The sequence below is a fragment of the Pseudoliparis swirei genome, chromosome 7 (genome assembly GCF_029220125.1).
Source record: "Pseudoliparis swirei isolate HS2019 ecotype Mariana Trench chromosome 7, NWPU_hadal_v1, whole genome shotgun sequence".
Classification (NCBI taxonomy): Eukaryota; Metazoa; Chordata; class Actinopteri; order Perciformes; family Liparidae; genus Pseudoliparis; species Pseudoliparis swirei.
The window spans coordinates 30,304,234-30,324,723 of NC_079394.1; the positions used below are offsets into that span (position 1 = coordinate 30,304,234).

General features: G+C 48.5%; 1 protein-coding gene across 4 annotated transcripts in view; it reads right to left on the reverse strand.

Annotated features, from left to right (window-relative positions):
• abca2 (ATP-binding cassette, sub-family A (ABC1), member 2) overlaps positions 1 to 20,490 on the reverse strand; it is a 42,317-nt gene that overhangs the window by 13,529 nt on the left and 8,298 nt on the right. For 3 of the 4 annotated variants that reach the window (XR_008832239.1, XM_056418486.1, XM_056418487.1), the window contains exons 5-26: positions 19,430 to 19,551; positions 18,889 to 19,002; positions 16,556 to 16,777; positions 13,517 to 13,887; positions 12,801 to 12,960; positions 12,149 to 12,277; positions 11,856 to 12,023; positions 11,498 to 11,594; positions 10,861 to 11,034; positions 10,107 to 10,209; positions 9,754 to 9,868; positions 9,066 to 9,256; positions 8,824 to 8,974; positions 8,506 to 8,710; positions 8,254 to 8,418; positions 7,136 to 7,316; positions 6,435 to 6,647; positions 5,860 to 6,056; positions 4,605 to 4,778; positions 4,196 to 4,374; positions 2,948 to 3,068; positions 509 to 730 (exon numbers count right to left, since the gene is read on the reverse strand). Coding sequence is in view for 3 of the 4 variants with exons in the window: in XM_056418486.1 (XP_056274461.1) it covers positions 509 to 730; positions 2,948 to 3,068; positions 4,196 to 4,374; positions 4,605 to 4,778; positions 5,860 to 6,056; positions 6,435 to 6,647; positions 7,136 to 7,316; positions 8,254 to 8,418; positions 8,506 to 8,710; positions 8,824 to 8,974; positions 9,066 to 9,256; positions 9,754 to 9,868; positions 10,107 to 10,209; positions 10,861 to 11,034; positions 11,498 to 11,594; positions 11,856 to 12,023; positions 12,149 to 12,277; positions 12,801 to 12,960; positions 13,517 to 13,887; positions 16,556 to 16,777; positions 18,889 to 19,002; positions 19,430 to 19,551 (3,774 nt within the window). In the remaining variant the exon portion in view is untranslated. Of the gene's footprint in view, positions 1 to 508; positions 731 to 1,700; positions 1,977 to 2,947; positions 3,069 to 4,195; positions 4,375 to 4,604; positions 4,779 to 5,859; positions 6,057 to 6,434; positions 6,648 to 7,135; positions 7,317 to 8,253; positions 8,419 to 8,505; positions 8,711 to 8,823; positions 8,975 to 9,065; positions 9,257 to 9,753; positions 9,869 to 10,106; positions 10,210 to 10,860; positions 11,035 to 11,497; positions 11,595 to 11,855; positions 12,024 to 12,148; positions 12,278 to 12,800; positions 12,961 to 13,516; positions 13,888 to 16,555; positions 16,778 to 18,888; positions 19,003 to 19,429; positions 19,552 to 20,490 lie in introns of all 4 variants that reach the window. The other variant, XM_056418488.1, reaches the window with a different exon arrangement.

Genomic DNA, 20,490 nt, shown 5'->3' on the forward strand with positions numbered 1-20,490 from the left:
GAGCCTAGGTTTAGGAGGAAGGGCCTATGTTTAGGAAGAAGAGCTAGTTTCAAGAGGAAGAGCCTAGGTTTAGGAAGAAGAGCTAGTTTCAAGAGGAAGAGCCTAGGTTTAGGAAGAAGAGCTAGTTTCAAGAGGAAGAGCCTAGGTTTAGGAAGAAGAGCCTAGGTTTAGGAAGAAGAGCCTATGTTTAGGAGGAAGAGGTTTAGGAAGAAGTGCCTAGGTTTAGGAAGAAGAGCCTAGGTTTAGGAAGAAGGGCCTATGTTTAGGAGGAAGAGCTTTAGAAAGAAGAGCCTATGTTCAGGAAGAAGAGGTTCGGGAAGAAGAGCCTAACGGACTCCAGATGTCTTATCACAGACAGATTTAGAGGCGGGTGAATGTGATTAACCCAGAGGGCAGAATAACTATACTAAATACTAGAGTAATCACCAATGAGTATCATCATCATCATCATCATCACCACCCTGAACACCGGGCTGATCCTGAGGAGCAGCAGAGAAACGAGCCTCACCGATCTCCGGCACAGACAAGGCCACGGTCATGGCCACGCAGACGAAGAAGGCCGGCAGGAGGATCTGGGAGAAGAGGCCCTTGGTGTTCCTCTTGGCGCAGTGGAACCTCTTGACGATGAGGCCGTGGAACTGACTGAGCTTCAACCACCAGCCCTCCAGCTTCACGCTGCTCTGCCCCTCCAGGGCCTCCGGCTCCGGGGCCGACGGGTCCTCTGCATCTCCTGGAGGGGAACAGGTGGGAAATAAAAAGGTACACTGAATGGAACTAGGAGAGATCTGCAAGAGGTTCTTCTGTAATGTCTGATAGATGATTTATCTGAGGACAATTCCCTTTAGAACCAATTCCTAAGAATATATGTTGCTGTTCAGGGCTATAAGACAAGCTCTTCTCCATTTTGAAGTCCAAGGACTTTTCCGGGCCTGGAAATAACCATTTTAAAATTCCATGATTCTTCCAGGTTTTCCATGACCGTACGAACCCTGGATTATGTGTCTGAGTGTGAGATGCAGACTTAATCTCATGACTCCAAGATATCTGAAGCTGTGAATCGAATGTGGAGTCAGAGTTCAAGAGTCCTGCCCCGGTGTTAGCAACACGTGCTAAAGGCTAGCACAACAAGTTGAGTCACTGGGAGCTGGAACACCTGGAGGACCTCTTTAGGCCCCGCCCCTCAGAGAGCCAGTGGCCATCTTTGCACGCCCTTTCCTTTTCAAACTTCTCACGAGACACAGGAACTCTTGTTTCCAGGACGCCTGACCCCTGGTTGTGTATTTCTTTCTCAGATGCTCCTCCGCTCTCCCCCTGAGGAGGAAGAGCAGCTCTCCTCACGGTCACAAGGGGAAACGACATTCGGGTAAAGAAAATAATTTACAAAAATTAGACCTACAGGACTTATTCACAAACAAGAATAACAAAAAATGAAAAAAACAAGAACATTTCTTATCAACCACGAGGAACACGGGAGGAAACCGCGAGAGGCCAAAGGAAAGTTAGTTTTATAGGAACATATTCAAACTCCAAATGCATTCAGATCAAGGCACTGGAGGATCCACCAGGACCTGGTCTGGATCACTCAACACATGGAAGTACAAGAGCATTGCTGGTGAAGTCCTCTCAAAGCCCTGGTCCATGCCCCTGAAGGAGGAGGGAGTCATCACCCACCCCTCGGGGCTGGTCTCTTGTGTTCTTACCCCTCAGGCTGGCAGAGTCAGGCTCGTGGCCGTTGTCAAAGAGGGGGCAGTAATCTCCATAGAAGTCTGCGTACAGCCCCCCTTCATCCCCCCTCACCGAGCCGATGGACGAGGAGGATTTCAGGGAGGACCGGCTCGGACTCAGCCCGGAGCCCTTCACCAGATTACTCAGCTCCACCTCCGGCTTCTCCCTCGCCACTGAAGGTCCACTGTCCCCCCGCGGCACCCCCAGCCCTCCTGACCCCACTGAGCTGCCCCCTGGAGACCCCTTCATGTCTGCCAGAGGACGGAGAGAGAAGGACAGGATGCTAAACGTCTGAATCTGAAGCTTCAGGCACCACACATTCATCAGAACTCTATTATTGTGGAGAAAGACACTGACTTATGAAGGCTAGAGGTGTAGTGGGTGTGTTATGAGGAACATGGGAGGAGCATGAGAGGAACATGAGGAGCAGGAGAGGAACATGAGAGGAGCATGGGAGGAACATGAGAGGAACATGAGAGGAACATGGGAGGAACATGAGGAACATGGGAGGAACATGGGAGGAACATGGGAGGAACATGGGAGGAACATGGGAGGAACATGAGAGGAACATGGGAGGAACATGAGGAACATGAGAGGAGCATGGGAGGAACATGAGAGGAACATGGGAGGAACATGAGGAACATGAGAGGAACATGGGAGGAACATGGGAGGAACATGAGGAACATGGGAGGAACATGAGAGGAACATGGGAGGAACATGGGAGGAACATGGGAGGAACATGGGAGGAACATGAGGAACATGAGAGGAACATGAGAGGAACATGGGAGGAACATGAGGAACATGGGAGGAACATGAGAGGAACATGGGAGGAACATGGGAGGAACATGGGAGGAACATGAGGAACATGGGAGGAACATGAGAGGAACATGGGAGGAACATGAGGAACATGGGAGGAGCATGAGAGGAACATGAGGAACATGAGAGGAACATGGGAGGAACATGAGGAACATGAGAGGAACATGAGGAACATGAGAGGAACATGGGAGGAACATGAGAGGAACATGAGAGGAACATGGGAGGAACATGGGAGGAACATGAGAGGAACATGGGAGGAACATGAGGAACATGGGAGGAACATGGGAGGAACATGGGAGGAACATGGGAGGAACATGAGGAACATGGGAGGAACATGAGGAACATGGGAGGAACATGAGGAACATATGAGGAACATGGGAGGAACATGGGAGGAACATGGTCTCACCAGCGTCACTGTTCTCCAGAGACTGGTCCTCCTCAGACACTTTGAGGAAGACCTCCTCCAGGGTGGTGTCCATCACCCCGTAGCTGGTCAGCGCCAGGCGGTCCAAGCTCTGCTCCAAAGCCTGGAGGCACACGGGAGAACGACATGGTCACCACAGGGCTGCTCACTTCACTTCAGACAGGAGAGCCCCAAATCACAAACTCCTTCCCATCCGTACACATAGACACCCCTGACCTTTGACCTCACATCGGATCAGAAACAACTCCCAAGAAATAAAGAAACACATTCAGGGTAAAAAAAGGTCTTTGTGACTTCACGTCTCATAGGAACGCTTAGGATACACTGAGCTCCTCTCTCCTCTCTCCTTATGGACGCTTAGGATACACTGAGCTCCTCTCTCCTCTCTCCTTATGGACGCTTAGGATACACTGAGCTCCTCTCTCCTCTCCTTATGGACGCTTAGGATACACTGAGCTCCTCTCCTCTCTCCTTATGGACGCTTAGGATACACTGAGCTCCTCTCTCCTCTCTCCTTATGGACACTTAGGATACACTGAGCACCTCTCTCTCCTTATGGACGCTTAGGATACACTGAGCTCCTCTCTCCTCTCTCCTTATGGACACTTAGGATACACTGAGCACCTCTCTCCTCTCCTCTCTCCTTATGGACGCTTAGGATACACTGAGCTCCTCTCTCCTCTCTCCTTATGGACACTTAGGATACACTGAGCCCTCTCTCTCCTCTCTCCTTATGGACCCTTAGGATACACTGAGCTCCTCTCCTCTCCTCTCTCCTTATGGACGTTTAGGATACACTGAGCTCCTCTCTCTCCTTATGGGACGTTTAGATACCTCTCTCCTCTCCTCTCTCCTTATGGACGCTTAGGATACACTGAGCTCCTCTCTCCTCTCTCCTCTCTCCTTATGGACGTTTAGGATACACTGAGCTCCTCTCTCCTCTCCTCTCTCCTTATGGACGCTTAGGATACACTGAGCTCCTCTCTCCTCTCCTCTCTCCTTATGGACGCTTAGGATACACTGATCTCCTCTCTCCTTATGGACGTTTAGGATACACTGATCTCCTCTCTCCTCTCTCCTTATGGACGTTTAGGATACACTGAGCTCCTCTCTCCTCTCTCCTTATGGATGAATTTACATCTGTCCATCACCTATTACTAATGGTTGTTTCTGATGATGGCTCCAAGAGCATCAGCAGGACCAGCGGGTGTTGGGTGTGTCGGTGCGTACCTGGAACAGCCTCTCGAAGCAGCCCTTCTTCACGGCCTCAGAAGGCAGGACGTAGGACAGCTCGGTGTTGGAGTCGGACACCAAGAGGCACGACGCCACGAACTGGCGGATGAACTGTGTGACCCGAGCTTCTGAGCAGGGAGACAGAGAGGAGGACGGAGACAGCTGGCTGCCCTGTGCTGCAGGGTGGATGGACAGATCAGGGAGGAGGGAAGAGGTTGTAGAGAGAGAACGTGAGGGGAGGTGCACCCTGTTATTTACATATATATTATATTTGTACATAGTAGCTACATTTAAAAATATATATATTTAATTTGTCAAATTCCTTGCGTGAGACAAGATCTGAGTAGGAAACTGTTGAGGAAACTGAAATTAAAGAGACATTCATAATGACATGAATCTCACTCACCTCTGCCTTCACTCTGCTTTTTGACGAGTGTCAGTTTGTACCCGTCTCCGTAGGTGCTCTTCAGGAACAGAGGCGAGCCACAGCACTTCAGCTTCCCGTGGGAGATGATGGCGATGCGATCGCCCAGAAGGTCTGCTTCATCCATATGGTGGGTGGACAGCAGGATGGTACGACCTGGGGCAGAGGTACAGCCGTGTATACCTAGAGACCTCAGTCGCAGTAGTAGATCTCTGTACTTGTCCTGTTAGACCTTAGTGCTGATTGAGGACTCATCTTATATCTATCGATCAAACCTGAGGAGACCAACCAGCTCACTAAAAGTCAAGCATGTCTTAAAGACGTAAAAACATTTAAACAATCAGACACATCTTGTCTCAAAAAGATGCAGGAAAACTGGTTCACATGTTTGTTACTTCTAGACTAGATTACTGCAACTGCTTATTATCAGGCTGCTCTATAAGTCTCTTAGGTCAACTCCTTATTATCAGGCTGCTCTATAAGTCTCTTAAGTCAACTCCTTATGATCATCTGCTCTATAAGTCTCTTAAGTCAACTCCTTATTATCAGGCTGCTCTATAAGTCTCTTAGGTCAACTCCTTATGATCAGGCTGCTCTATAAGTCTCTTAAGTCAACTCCTTATTATCAGGCTGCTCTATAAGTCTCTTAGGTCAACTCCTTATGATCAGGCTGCTCTATAAGTCTCTTAGGTCAACTCCTTATTATCAGGCTGCTCTATAAGTCTCTTAGGTCAACTCCTTATTATCAGGCTGCTCTATAAGTCTCTTAGGTCAACTCCTTATTATCAGGCTGCTCTATAAGTCTCTTAGGTCAACTCCTTATTATCAGGCTGCTCTATAAGTCTCTTAGGTCAACTCCTTATTATCAGGCTGCTCTATAAGTCTCTTAGGTCAACTCCTTATTATCAGGCTGCTCTAATAAGTCTCTTAATCAATATCGCACAGTGAACTCTGTGCAGAGCAGGTGACAGTTTATTGTCTATATAATAATATTTTATTATGGATAGGTTAATCAGACTCAGGACTTTCACCCAGGAGACCGTTGTTCCATGTAAACGTCCACATTGAACATATCTCGTTTTCAATAGAGATTGTAACAGCAAATACATGATCAGATTAGCATGTTAAAGAGCACCTTGACTTTCTCTGATACACAACTACCCTGAACTGCAAAGGAAACTCTAGTTGCTGGAGTATATAACCTAAGGATGGCGTCTGGTATCGGGTTTCCACTCACCCTGTTTGTACTTGAGGATCAGGTCCCAGATGGCCCTGCGAGCGTAGGGGTCCACCCCTGCTGTGGGTTCGTCCAGGATCACAGCCCTGGAGCCCCCAACGAAGGCGATGGCCACGGATAGCTTCCTCTTCATCCCGCCGGACAGAGTCTGCACCAGGCTGTGGCGCTTGTTCGACAAATCCAGGTCAACAATCATCCTGGACACACACAGAAAAACACATGTTTCCATGTAGAGATGATTCACGGTCCATATATCGGTGTCTAGAACTGATCTTCTGTCTTTATATGGAGTGATAACACCATACATGCAGTATAATGTACATTCCATACACACCACTCTGCTGCTCTCAGTAATTTCATTTACTTCATGATTAATCCATGTTTTTAGTTATGATCAATGATACTCTAAACTTCCTGTGGATATTTCACAATAAGAGCGGTCTGGGTAGAGTTTGGACATACCCAAGGATCTGAACTCACTGTCATATTACGGTTGTTTACGTGCCTATTTAATTTGATTGTCTTGCCTTGTGATGTTTTATTTGTCTGTTTGACTATCCATGAACTGAACTCACTTGTCCATCTCCTTGCGTATGTCTTCCTCAGCCATGCCTTTGAGTCTGGAGTAGAACCACAGGTGCTCCTCCACACTCAGCTTGTCGAACAGGACGTTGTGCTGTGGACACATGCCCAGGTTCTGACGGATCCGCTCCATCTCCGTGCGGATGTCGTGACCATATATGGTGGCAGAGCCGGAGGTGGGCGGGAACAGGCCTGTCAGGATGGACCTATGACAATTCAGTGTAGGCGGTCAGTAAAGTAGCAATGGTTCAATAGGCAATTCAAGCAAGATGTGTACACCTCCAACATACTTCAACTATATATATACATATATAATATATATATATATATATAATATATTATACATATACATATATTATACTATATATATATTATATATATATATATTATATATACATATATATATACATATATTATATATTTATATATGTAATATATATTATATATATATATTATAAATACATATATATATATATATGTATATTTATATATATTATATGTTACTAAGTTCCACCGTTGGGAAATGGTATGGTCGTATCAGAGTTACATGACATTTATAACCAGTATTTGAATTGGACACTGATGTTCAGTGTTGACTTATATCATCTCACACATGCTCACACACACACACACACACACACACACACACACACACACACACACACACACACACACACACGTCCGTCCCCCTCACATGGCTGTGGTCTTGCCAGCGCCGTTGTGTCCCAGGAAGGAGACAACCTGGTTTTCATGCAGGTTGAGGCTCAGGTTGTCGAGGGCAAGTTTGCTGCCGGTCTTGTACACCTTGGTCAGTTTGTCGATACAAACCACCAACGACAGGTGGCTGGGCTCCTCCTCCATGCCCCGCATCTCCTCTGGGACCACAACAAAAGAGAGAGAGAGAGAGAGAGAGAGAGAGAGGCTTAATGAAGGAACTTTAACTATGTGTAGATTGTGACCAGATGAACAATAGATGTCATGTGACCAGATGAACAATAGATGTCATGAGACCAGATGGACAATAGATGTCATGTGACCAGATGGACAATAGATGTCATGTGACCAGATGGACAATATATGTCATGTGACCAGATGAACAATAGATGTCATGTGACCAGATGAACAATAGATGTCATGTGACCAGGTGAACAATAGATGTCATGTGACCAGATGAACAATAGATGTCATGTGACCAGGTGAACAATAGATGTCATGTGACCAGATGAACAATAGATGTCATGTGACCAGATGAACAATAGAGGTCATGTGACCAGATGAACAATAGATGTCATGTGACCAGATGAACAATAGATGTCATGTGACCAGATGAACAATAGATGTCATGTGACCAGATGAACAATAGATGTCATGTGACCAGATGAACAATAGAGGTCATGTGACCAGATGAACAATAGATGTCATGTGACCAGATGAACAATAGAGGTCATGTGACCAGATGAACAATAGATGTCATGTGACCAGATGATCAATAGAGGTCATGTGACCAGATGAACAATAGATGTCATGTGACCAGATGAACAATAGAGGTCATGTGACCAGATGAACAATAGATGTCATGTGACCAGATGAACAATAGAGGTCATGTGACCAGATGAACAATAGATGTCATGTGACCAGATGATCAATAGAGGTCATGTGACCAGATGAACAATAGATGTCATGTGACCAGATGAACAATATAGGTCATGTGACCAGATGAACACCATTACAGAGCTAAGCGAGTGAGTCTTGGGAACATGACCTCTCGCCCTGAAGCGTGACTCTCTGGACCAACTCATCATGTGTTCTTACCTGATCTGCGCTGGTCCATAGCACAAGCTTGATCCTCCTCCATCACACTGAGCCTGGCAGCCCCGCCTCCACACCACGGCCAATCCCAGGTCTCGACACGCCCACTGCCCGACCAATAGGACCTCTGCAAGGGGAAGTACCACGGACGGGGAAGCCCATACATTCCTGTAGGAGAGGGGAACACACACCTCTGACTTAATCCACCTGAAGAGACAAGTTGAACGTTGACAACCGGATGATGAGCGTTCATACCTGGATGCACAGCCTCTATGTACCAGGTGAGCACGCCATACACAGCGGCGTCGATGATGAGCATCATCATGGACAGACCCAGGTTGAAGTCGTCGCCTTCGACCGGCGACTGGCTGATGGTCCTCCACTGGATGCCGACACCTGCGACCTCGTACAGAGCAAAGTACTTGGAGCCGAGTCCGAATGCCGTGGTGGACATCAGAGACTGGAGGGGTGACACAAGGACACCTGGGTTATTTAAGTCAGTAACCGTGACAACACACGTAGCACCTTCTACCAACAGACCCCCAGGGTCGTTGAGGAGAGAGAGGGCCTCACCGCGATGCACTTCTCAAAGGCAGTGATCTTATCGTGGGCCACCTCCTCCCGAATGGCCACATACATGTAGGGCACGTAGCTGAGGAAGTAGATGATTCCTCCGCAGGCGGAAGCCAGCTTGGCCTTCGAGTAGACCACCGACACCAAGAAACTGCAGAACAGAGGGAGGTCAACGGTCATGGTTGTGGAAACAACTCATTACAACGCCACGTTGCTGGTTCCTCTGGACTAACTGATCCCACCAGAACATGATGGTGGCCACAGCGTAGATGGTGAGGAAGAGCCAGATGATGAAGGGGTCGCTGTGGAGCAACACCTTGCCGTACTTCAAGATGGCCGTCAGGGCGGTGACGGAAATGGACAGCTGGACGAAGCCGGTGATGAACCACGCCACCCAGTGGACGGCGTTGTTCAGACCCATCATCTTCATCACCTGAGAGAGGGACATCACAACATTGACCTCCGATTGGATCCCCCATTGGGTTCTGATCCTCATTGGGTTCTGATCCTCATTGGGTTCTGATCCTTCATTGGGTTCTGATCCCCCATTGGGTTCTGATCCCCATTGCGTTCTGATCCTCATTGGTTTCTGATCCTTCATTGGGTTCTGATCCCTCATTGGGTTCTGATCCCCATTGGGTTCTGATCCCTCATTGGGTTCTGATCCCTCATTGGGTTCTGATCCCTCATTGGTTGCTAATATCATTTATTGATTCTAACTCCCCTCGTCCTGTCTTGCTCTATGTACATTTAATGTATATTATAATATAATGACTATAGTAGTAGTATAGTAGTATAGTATTTCCCTCGTTGGGATTTGTTGACAATGAGAACAAGATCAAACATTACCAGACGTATTCTTTGGAGATGATTATATTAATCGTCATATCTGTGATAGCAGAACTCTAAATATCCGTCTGAGGGTCGAACCTCTTTGAGCCGGTGCTCCTTCTCCGCCACGATGTGCTGGATCATCATGGCCACGGAGTAAACCCAGGAGATCACCATGCACAGAGGCATCATGTGCTCGATCACAAAGAGGAAGCTGAAACAACAACAACAACAACAACACATGCTGTCAGGGCACCGCATACACACGTCTTTAGACCGTACTACGTTTCTAAAAAGTGCAAATACTACATGTATACAATATATTTATCAGATATGAAGAAAACTATTTGGATTTTTAAATGCAATGCAGAGTTTTAAATTGCACATTATATTTGTATTTCCATCTCAACATTATGACCTAAACAGAAGCACAAAGAAGAAGAAGAAGTTACTCGTCTCTGGTGTAACAGGGGTAGGGGAACATCTGGACGTAGTTCCCGGGCTCCACCACATCGTGGCCCACGAACGTGTTGATGATGGCTCGCTCGATCATATCTGAGAGAACGAGGGAGAGAGTCGTGTTGCATTCTTCTTGTTTTCTGTCTATGGAGACGCTGCTAGAGGCTGAGAGGCTGCTGGGGGATGCTTAGGATACACTGAGCTCCTCTCTCCTCTCCTCTCTCCTTATGGACGTTTAGGATACACTGAGCTCCTCTCTCCTCTCCTCTCTCCTCATGGACGTTTAGGATACACTGTGACTTCACATCTCATAGGGTCCATTGGACCTGGCTGGGTCTGAAATAGAGTTCAAGGCTTTGGCTGTCTCTGGACCAACTCTCTAAGACCTGTCAGTTTGGATATTTCATCGTGGCTTAACCTTCCACTCTGCTCACTCCTTTTAAAATAAAAGAGGAACGTGCTTCTGCTCGAGAAGCACTTTCTCATTGGCATATTCAAAGTGCATGGGGCACTGTATCAGAATAAATGAATTTCAAAGTATTTTAGGTCCCAGTCTGGCTCCTGTTTGGACCTGTGTCCATATTTATAAATCGTAAAGATTGTCTCTATCTGCACTAAAATAATGAATTACGTTTTTTTTCAAATCCCAAACAAAGTGAGAGTGCAACAAATTAATATTATAACCATGTTGATTTGGTATCAAATGCAAATTCAAGCCTGTATCATACATAATAATGTATCACTGACCTTGGATCCAAACAAAACCGTAGAGGAAGTAGAATTTGCCCCCGGTGTTGGGCCCGGGACGCCAGTAGGCCCGTCGGATCTCGTTGGTCTTCTCTGTAAAGCTGGAGTTTTGTCTAATCTTGTACAGAACATGTGGCGGCAGGGAGCCATCTTTGTTCATCTGGACAATCACACCTAGTGGAGAAAACATGATATTAAAGTGTCTTTGTAGTGGAGAAAATATGATGATAAAATGTCTTCTAGTGGAGGAAACATGATGATAAAGTGCTATTCTAGTAGAAAAAACATGATGATAAAGTACCCTTATAGTGATGAAAACATGATGATAAAGTTCCCTTCTAGTGGGGAAAACATGATGAAGTTCCCTCTAGTGGAGAAAACATGATGATAAGTGCCCTTCTAGTGGGGAAAACATGATGGTAAAGTGCCCTTCTAGATAGTGCCCTTCTAGTGGGGAAAACATTGACAACGTGCCTCTAGAGTGCCCTTCTAGTGGAGAAAACACGATGATAAAATGCCCTTGTAGTGGAGAAAACATGATGATAAAGAGCCTAGTAGTGTGCCCTACACTCTGGATCACTGCTACAGCACTACCAGCGGTGCTGCACTGGGACTCTGAGCCAGAGGGATGACTCACTGGCAAACACAGACACGTTGTCCCGGTAGGCCTGGTTCAGGGTGTAGTTGACAATGCTGTCCTCGTCAGGAAAGCCCTTGAAGACGTCCACACTGACCTGGAAGCACGCCGCAAAGACAGAAGCAGAAATAGATTCATCACCAACTCCTGCTAGAACACAACATTTAACCAAGGTTTGCTCTTTCCTGTCTCCAGACTGGCTCTCTGAGGAAGACATCAAATATTGATGTAGTGGCTGCCGTCTCTACGAATACTTAAAGTGTAAACTCTCAGTCTCAGCTCTTGAAGAGTGTTCAGGTGTCACAGCTGACTCTTGTTTGGGGGGTTTCCCCCGTTTGGCTGCCACGATTCTACCAACCTTAGACATGAAGCGCGTCCAGCCACAGGCAGCATTGTCGATGGTGTCCAGCTGCTCCAGCAGGGTGGAGATGGTTGGAAGGCTGTAGTTACCCTCCATCAGACCCTGCAGCAGCACACTGTCTGTGCCATTTAACAACTCGGGGTGCTGCTGAAGCTCCGATGACAGCTGGAGGAAGAGGAGGTGGAGGATGGATAGAGACGACACCGCGACATCAAGTCCAGGTTCTTTTAATATATGAACTTAACGGGTTACTTTATCATCCATCGTGTGAAAAGATGAACTGAGGCTACCTGCTGAAGCCACACCAGGTGGTTGTGCAGCCGGCCCTCCTCCAGAAAGGTCCTGAGCTGAGCGGAGATGTTGAGCCACACGTGGGTGTAGTGCGTCACGTTGCCCACGAAGGCAAATGTCTCATTTGCCTGAGTGCAAAAAGTTTAGAAATGTTTTGTCATGAATTCTGCATTTGGATTTTCACTCTTCTCCACCCCCTCCATCCATCTCTCTCCCTCCCACACCGGACTGCTATCTCATCCATCGACAGCCCAGTTGCTCAGTTAAGAATGCAGCACTAAGGTCTCCAAGACCAGTACAGAGATGAGTCCTCTATCAGCACTAAGGTCTAACAAGACCAGTACAGAGAGGAGTCCTCTATCAGGACTAAGGTCTAACAAGACCAGTACAGAGATGAGTCCTCTATCAGCACTAAGGTCTAACAAGACCAGTACAGAGAGGAGTCCTCTATCAGCACTAAGGTCTAACAAGACCAGTACAGAGAGGAGTCCTCTATCAGGACTAAGGTCTAACAAGACCAGTACAGAGAGGAGTCCTCTATCAGCACTAAGGTCTAACAAGACCAGTACAGATGAGTCCTCTATCAGCTCTCAGGTCTCAGTGAGGATGAACTGCTCTGCTCAGACACCAAAGACCTTGTCGTCTACTTGCCTTCTGAATCACTTTATCCATCTGGGAACCAATGGGCGAGTAGAGGATCTTGGGATTTGTCGTCATCAGGTGAACCAGTAAGCCCAGATTCCTCTGTTCTTTGCTGGTAAATCCCAGAGAACTCATGTTCCCCTGTTTCAAAGCCTCTGGCTCGATGATCCTACAACAAGAGCCACAGGTCAGAGGTCAGAGGTCAGAGGTCTTTAACTTCCTGACAAGAGAACAATTCCGGTTTATTACAACGTGGCTCTTATTTTTGATAGTTTAAGCAGTAATTTCACTCCGTTGTGATCACCAAGGCAACCAGTTTGATGGACCAGTAACATAAGGTTGCCCTTCTAGTGGAGAAAACATGATATTAAAGTGCCCTTCTAATGGGAAAAATATGATGATAACGTGTCTTTTAGTGGAGAAAACATGATCATAAATTGCCCTTATAGTGATGAAAACATGATGGTAAAGTGCCTTCTAGTGGAGAATCTTTCAAAACAGGGTTCTTAAAGAACCATTTCCTTAATGAGTTCCAAAAGAACCTATAAAGGTATCTCAAAGAATCTTCACGTTTTTTTTAAAGTAACCATTTCTGGTTCCACAAAGAACCTTTCAAACCAGGGTTCTTAAAGAACCATTTCCTTAAAGAGTCATTCAAAGAACCTATAAAGGTGTCTCAAAGAACCTTCAACAAATGCCCCAACCACCTGCCCCACCCCACCCACCTGTTGTGCCCACACAGGATGGGCTGGAGTCCGGCCCACAGCTGTACAAATGCTGAGAACTGAGAGTGAGGGTTCTCCGCCTCCTCCTTCACTTTCCTTCCTCCTGCTCCTCCACCTCCCTCTGCTCCGGCCTCCTCTCTGGGGGTGTCCGTGGTGTTGGGGCCCCAGGTGGTGGCGTTCAGGGGCCAGCTGGTGTTGGCGGGGGCGGCTGGAGTCCGCCCGGTACACGCCCCTTTGGGCAGCAGCCGGGCCAGACCCGTGAGCAGGTCCACGTCCCTCAGGAGCCGCTCCACCTCCGCCAGGTCCTTCAACAAGAGCCCCAGGTCGGCCTGAGAGAGCGGGGCCAGAGAGCGGGGCCGGTCCAAGTGGAGCTGGGGAGTGAGGGGGGAGGAAGAGAAGGACGAAGGTGGAGGAAGAGAAGGACGAAGGTGGAGGAGGAGAGGAACAAAGGTGGAGGAAGAGAGGAACAAAGGTGGAGGAAGAGAAGGACGAAGGTGGAGGAAGAGAGGAACAAAGGTGGAAGAAGAGAAGGACGAAGGTGGAGGAAGAGAAGAACAAAGGTGGAGGAGGAGAAGGACGAAGGTGGAGGAGGAGAGGAACAAAGGTGGAGGAAGAGAAGAACAAAGGTGGAGGAAGAGAGGAACACATTCTTGTGAGCATTGGATGTCGATGTGGCTTCCTGTGGATGTACATCAGCGGTTCCCAAACTCAAGAATGCCGCGGCCCAATTTGAAATCTGAAAATCTTCTGCGGCCCACCCAAGCCTTAAATCCCAATCAGCGTTGACGACGCGTTGTTGACGGGGGGGGTTTACCTGTGCAGGGTTTTTCCTGCATAGTGAAAATGTGGGCGCGCGCCTAAGACGTAATTTAACACTGAGGTGTGCTCACCTGCGCGCGCCGGCATCGGAGCTCTGGTGCGCGCGAGCCGAGAAGAGTTGACGGGGGGTAGACGAAATTTACTGGAGTTGATAAGCGTGTCTTCTTGTGTGATCAATACGCAACTGTGAGTTGCGCGACTTGTCTGAGCGGCCAGTGGCTGATCACTCACTCAACAGCCTGACGTGCATGAACATTTTTTTCTGGGAGCACCGAAGACCCATTTTGACCCAGGAAAAACCCTGCTGTGTGAGCGGATGTGTTAACGGGGGGGGGGAGGGGTGCTGAGCGATTAAATATATCTCTTGTTCTGCCTGTTTTGTGATATACATGCCTAAAAGGTACCTCATATTTCTAGACTGAAATAATATCGGCATTATAATTATTATAACAATGATGATTGTTTTAGTTCTTATTTTGTGGAGCCCCTCAGGACTTGGTGCCCTACGCGCAGCGCGTAGTGCGCGTTATGGGAGCGGCGGCGCTGACCACAACTCTGATCAAAACATAAACTAATACTACAAGAGGGCGCCCCATTTGACATCGTTTTGTTTGGCGGTCAGAAAAATAGGTCAGATAAAAGAATAACACGTAATTTAAATCATAAATATTTTTATATTAATTTTAAACTTTTCAAAATTGATTTTATTTTTATTTTTATTCATTTATTGTAAATGACCTCTCGCGGCCCACCACAGTTTGGGAATCGCTGATGTACATAATCCTCCTGAGGGTGATGATTCCTGATGATTTCTGATGATTTCTGATGATTTATGTGCATGTTTTTCTGTCCTTGGTTGTTATGCTGTCATGAAATTTGTATTTATTTGTTGTTGTTTTTTTGTGGTCTGGTAATGTTTAACTTGTAAAAGGAGTCAAGAACGACGGTATCATCCTTGAAAGAAAGTCTGTGAGCAGCCCAGGGACAGCCGGCTGAGAGAGCAGAACCAACCCACAGCTGGGGGAGAGAGCAGAACCAACCCACAGCTGGGTGAGAGAACAGAACCAACCCACAGCCGGGGGAGAGAGCAGAACCAACCCACAGCCGGGTGAGAGAGCAGAACCAACCCACAGCCGGGTGAGAGAGCAGAACCAACCCACAGCTGGGGGAGAGAGCAGAACCAACCCACAGCCGGGTGAGAGAGCAGAACCAACCCACAGCCGGGTGAGAGAGCAGAACCAACCCACAGCCGGGTGAGAGAGCAGAACCAACCCACAGCCGGCTGAGAGAGCAGAACCAACCCACAGCTGGGGGAGAGAGCTGACAGCTCTCAGAAGGCCTGGGAAGATAAATCATCCTTGATGCATCCCACAGTGGGGAGATGTGCACGGAGAGGACCGCTAAAAGCAACTCTCAGTAAACATCACACTGTGGTGCAAGCAGTTAACAATCTACCAGCTGGGGATACACATTATAAACAAGATGGATGGGAACGCCAACTCTTCATCACCGCGGTGCCTCTCCTGAACTCCTGCAATCGATCACTGAGGGTTACAAGCAGGACAAGAAGACCAGACCGGTTCCTCAGTTCGGACCCGACGCCTCGGTCCTGACTGGCCAGAAGGGGAGAGTCTTGTTGAAGGTTGAGCACCTGGGCAAGTGGGGAAGGAATAGGTTGCAGAGAAGCGCCGTGCTTACGGCTGTGTTGACAAGCAGGCTGGACAACATGGAGTTGACAGTTGGAAAATGAGATTTGTGGAAGATCCCAAAGGCAAGACTCAGCGTCAGCTCTGTGGTGATTGGGGGAGGGGCCATCTGCCTGCCAGCGTATGCAGTACAGGAAAGACTACAGCTCCCAAGCAGATCTACAGCGGATCTAAACGGTTCCACCGCTACCGTGTTACGGTGCAGTCAGCTAACGGTAGAAGAGCCAGCTAACGGTAGAAGAGCCAGCTAACGGTAGAAGAGCCAGCTAACGGTAGAAGAGTCAGCTAACGGTAGAAGAGTCAGCTAACGGTAGAAGAGCCAGCTAACGGTAGAAGAGTCAGCTAACGGTAGAAGAGCCAGCTAACGGTAGAAGAGCCAGCTAACGGTAGCATCTTCGTGACCAGATCTAATGTATCTTGTTGTCCGAGTGCTCTACGGTTATGGGGGCTCATGCAGGAGGCTGACAGAACGACTCCTGTCTCATGATCTGATTGGTCGAGGACATTGTTGTACCTGCTCACTGACGATCTGGGTGTCGACCTGCTGTCGCAACTCGAGGCTCATCTGCCTGAAGCGTTCTGCCCTTTGACCTTCCCCTCCGCTGCACACTGCGCTGCGATAGGCCTGCAGCGCCGGCCGCTGCTTCTCAGGCACCAACAGGATCTTACTGAGCTCCGTGGCCCCGCCCCCACCACAGGTGAGGACCTCCAGCATGGCTCCAGTCAGAAGGAACCCCTGGAAGTCAGAATCATTTACTGATGCTTAATATTCATATTCTGATTAGTTCTTTTTTTCCAGTATATTTACCTACATTGACATTTTACGACTGTTTCCAGTTAGTTAAGTGACTTGTTGAGTCATCCTTTGACGTAATGACAGATATTAATTATATATACTGGAAAAACCTGATTTGTGTTAAAGAAACTGATCACAGTCGTCCTGATGTCTTAATATTTACTGTTATATGACTGCACCTGTGTCTTTGAATGACCTCATGACCTCATGACCTCATGACCTCATCGCCCTGGATAGGTGTCAAAATGACCCCCTGGCTGATATGTATGTCATGTCACCTCCCTGTCTTCACCTCCCTGTCTTCACCTCCCTGTCTTCACCTCCATGTCTTCACCTCCCTGTGTCTTCACCTCCCTGTCTTCACCTCCATGTCTTCACCTCCCTGTGTCTTCACCTCCATGTCTTCACCTCCATGTCTTCACCTCCATGTCTTCACCTCCCTGTCTTCACCTCCATGTCTTCACCTCCCTGTCTTCACCTCCATGTCTTCACCTCCATGTCTTCACCTCCATGTCTTCACCTCCCTGTCTTCACCTCCCTGTGTCTTCACCTCCATGTCTTCACCTCCCTGTCTTCACCTCCCTGTCTTCACCTCCATGTCTTCACCTCCCTGTCTTCACCTCCATGTCTTCACCTCCATGTCTTCACCTCCATGTCTTCACCTCCATGTCTTCACCTCCCTGTCTTCACCTCCCTGTGTCTTCACCTCCATGTCTTCACCTCCATGTCTTCACCTCCCTGTCTTCACCTCCATGTCTTCACCTCCCTGTCTTCACCTCCCTGTCTTCACCTCCCTGTCTTCACCTCCCTGTCTTCACCTCCATGTCTTCACCTCCCTGTGTCTTCACCTCCCTGTCTTCACCTCCATGTCTTCACCTCCATGTCTTCACCTCCCTGTCTTCACCTCCATGTCTCACCTCCATGTCTTCACCTCCTGTCTTCACCTCCATGTCTTCACCTCCTGTCTTCACCTCCATGTCTTCACCTCCTGTCTTCACCTCCATGTCTCACCTCCATGTCTTCACCTCCTGTCTTCACCTCCATGTCTTCACCTCCATGTCTTCACCTCCTGTCTTCACCTCCATGTCTTCACCTCCATGTCTTCACCTCCGTGTCTTCACCTCCCTGTGTCTTCACCTCCATGTCTTCACCTCCATGTCTTCACCTCCATGTCTTCATCTCCCTGTCTTCACCTCCCTGTCTTCACCTCCATGTCTTCACCTCCATGTCTTCACCTCCCTGTGTCTTCACCTCCATGTCTTCACCTCCATGTCTTCACCTCCGTGTCTTCACCTCCATGTCTTCACCTCCATGTCTTCACCTCCATGTCTTCACCTCCATGTCTTCACCTCCATGTCTTCACCTCCATGTCTTCACCTCCATGTCTTCACCTCCATGTCTTCACCTCCATGTCTTCACCTCCATGTCTCACCTCCATGTCTTCACCTCCCTGTGTCTTCACCTCCATGTCTTCACCTCCGTGTCTTCACCTCCATGTCTTCACCTCCATGTCTTCACCTCCATGTCTTCACCTCCATGTCTTCACCTCCATGTCTTCACCTCCATGTCTTCACCTCCATGTCTTCACCTCCATGTCTTCACCTCCATGTCTTCACCTCCATGTCTTCACCTCCGTGTCTTCACCTCCATGTCTTCACCTCCATGTCTTCACCTCCATGTCTTCACCTCCATGTCTTCACCTCCCTGTCTTCACCTCCATGTCTTCACCTCCATGTCTTCACCTCCTGTCTTCACCTCCATGTCTTCACCTCCTGTCTTCACCTCCTGTCTTCACCTCCATGTCTTCACCTCCATGTCTTCACCTCCCTGTGTCTTCACCTCCCTGTCTTCACCTCCCTGTCTTCACCTCCCTGTCTTCACCTCCATGTCTTCACCTCCCTGTCTTCACCTCCCTGTCTTCACCTCCCTGTGTCTTCACCTCCCTGTCTTCACCTCCCTGTCTTCACCTCCCTGTCTTCACCTCCCTGTCTTCACCTCCCTGTGTCTTCACCTCCCTGTCTTCACCTCCCTGTGTGTGTTGATGGACGTACCTCCAGGTGACCGATGTTGTCTCCTGCTTTTTGTCCGCTGTCTTTTGCCCCCTGAATCCAACGTTGAGCTCCTCCTCCATCGCTGGGAGATGAACCAAAGACAAGACTGTCCAGCTACAGGACACACACACACACACACACACACACACACACACACACACACACACACACACACACACACACACACACACACACACACACACACACACACACACACACACACACACACACACACACACACACACACTGCAGGCTGTTGTTGATGGCAGATGTTGCTCATTCTGTCTCTGGCTTTGATGCCATCATTAAAATAAAACTGTATTTTGTGTGCGATGACACGACAGGAAGTGAAACGTGGAGAAAAACCTCGACACCTGTTGTGTGATTGAATGCAGGTGTGTGTGTGTGGCACCCTGCACGTGTTAAGGGCTAAGACTGTTGTCAGGATTGTTATTGTATTATATTATGTGTGTGTGTGTGTGCCTGCATGTGTGTGTGTGTGTGTGTGTGTGTGTGTGTAGTGACAGTGACAGTGACTCACCTCTCGGAGGCTGACTGGAGTGGTGAGCAGCAGGCTGCTCGTGGAGTCGGACAGTGAAAGGTTCTGGACCAGAAACTGATGGAAAACCGACTGGTTCTTCAGAACACTGGCCAGCGTGAAGCCTGCACACACACACACACACACACACACACACACACACACACACATACACGCACACACACACACTCAGTTCAAAGGCATCTTTCTTTTAGTTAGCGCAAGGTACCACCTGATGGGAGGAGCTACCATGTAAGGTCCCACCTGATGGGAGGAGCTACCATGTAGGGTACCACCTGATGGGAGGAGCTACCATCTAAGGTACCACCTGATGGGAGGAGCTACCATGTAAGGTACCACCTGATGGGAGGAGCTACCATGTAAGGTCCCACCTGATGGGAGGAGCTACCATGTAAGGTACCACCTGATGGGAGGAGCTACCATGTAAGGTCCCACCTGATGGGAGGAGCTACCATGTAGGGTACCACCTGATGGGAGGAGCTACCATGTAAGGTCCCACCTGATGGGAGGAGCTACCATGTAAGGTACCACCTGATGGGAGGAGCTACCATGTAAGGTCCCACCTGATGGGAGGAGCTACCATGTAAGGTCCCACCTGATGGGAGGAGCTACCATGTAGGGTACCACCTGATGGGAGGAGCTACCATCTAAGGTACCACCTGATGGGAGGAGCTACCATGTAAGGTCCCACCTGATGGGAGGAGCTACCATGTAAGGTACCACCTGATGGGAGGAGCTACCATGTAAGGTCCCACCTGATGGGAGGAGCTACCATGTAGGGTACCACCTGATGGGAGGAGCTACCATGTAATGTACCACCTGATGGGAGGAGCTACCATGGAAGGTACCACCTGATGGGAGGAGCTACCATGTAGGGTCCCACCTGATGGGAGGAGCTACCATGTAAGGTACCACCTGATGGGAGGAGCTACCATGTAAGGTCCCACCTGATGGGAGGAGCTACCATGTAAGGTACCACCTGATGGGAGGAGCTACCATGTAAGGTCCCACCTGATGGGAGGAGCTACCATGTAAGGTCCCAC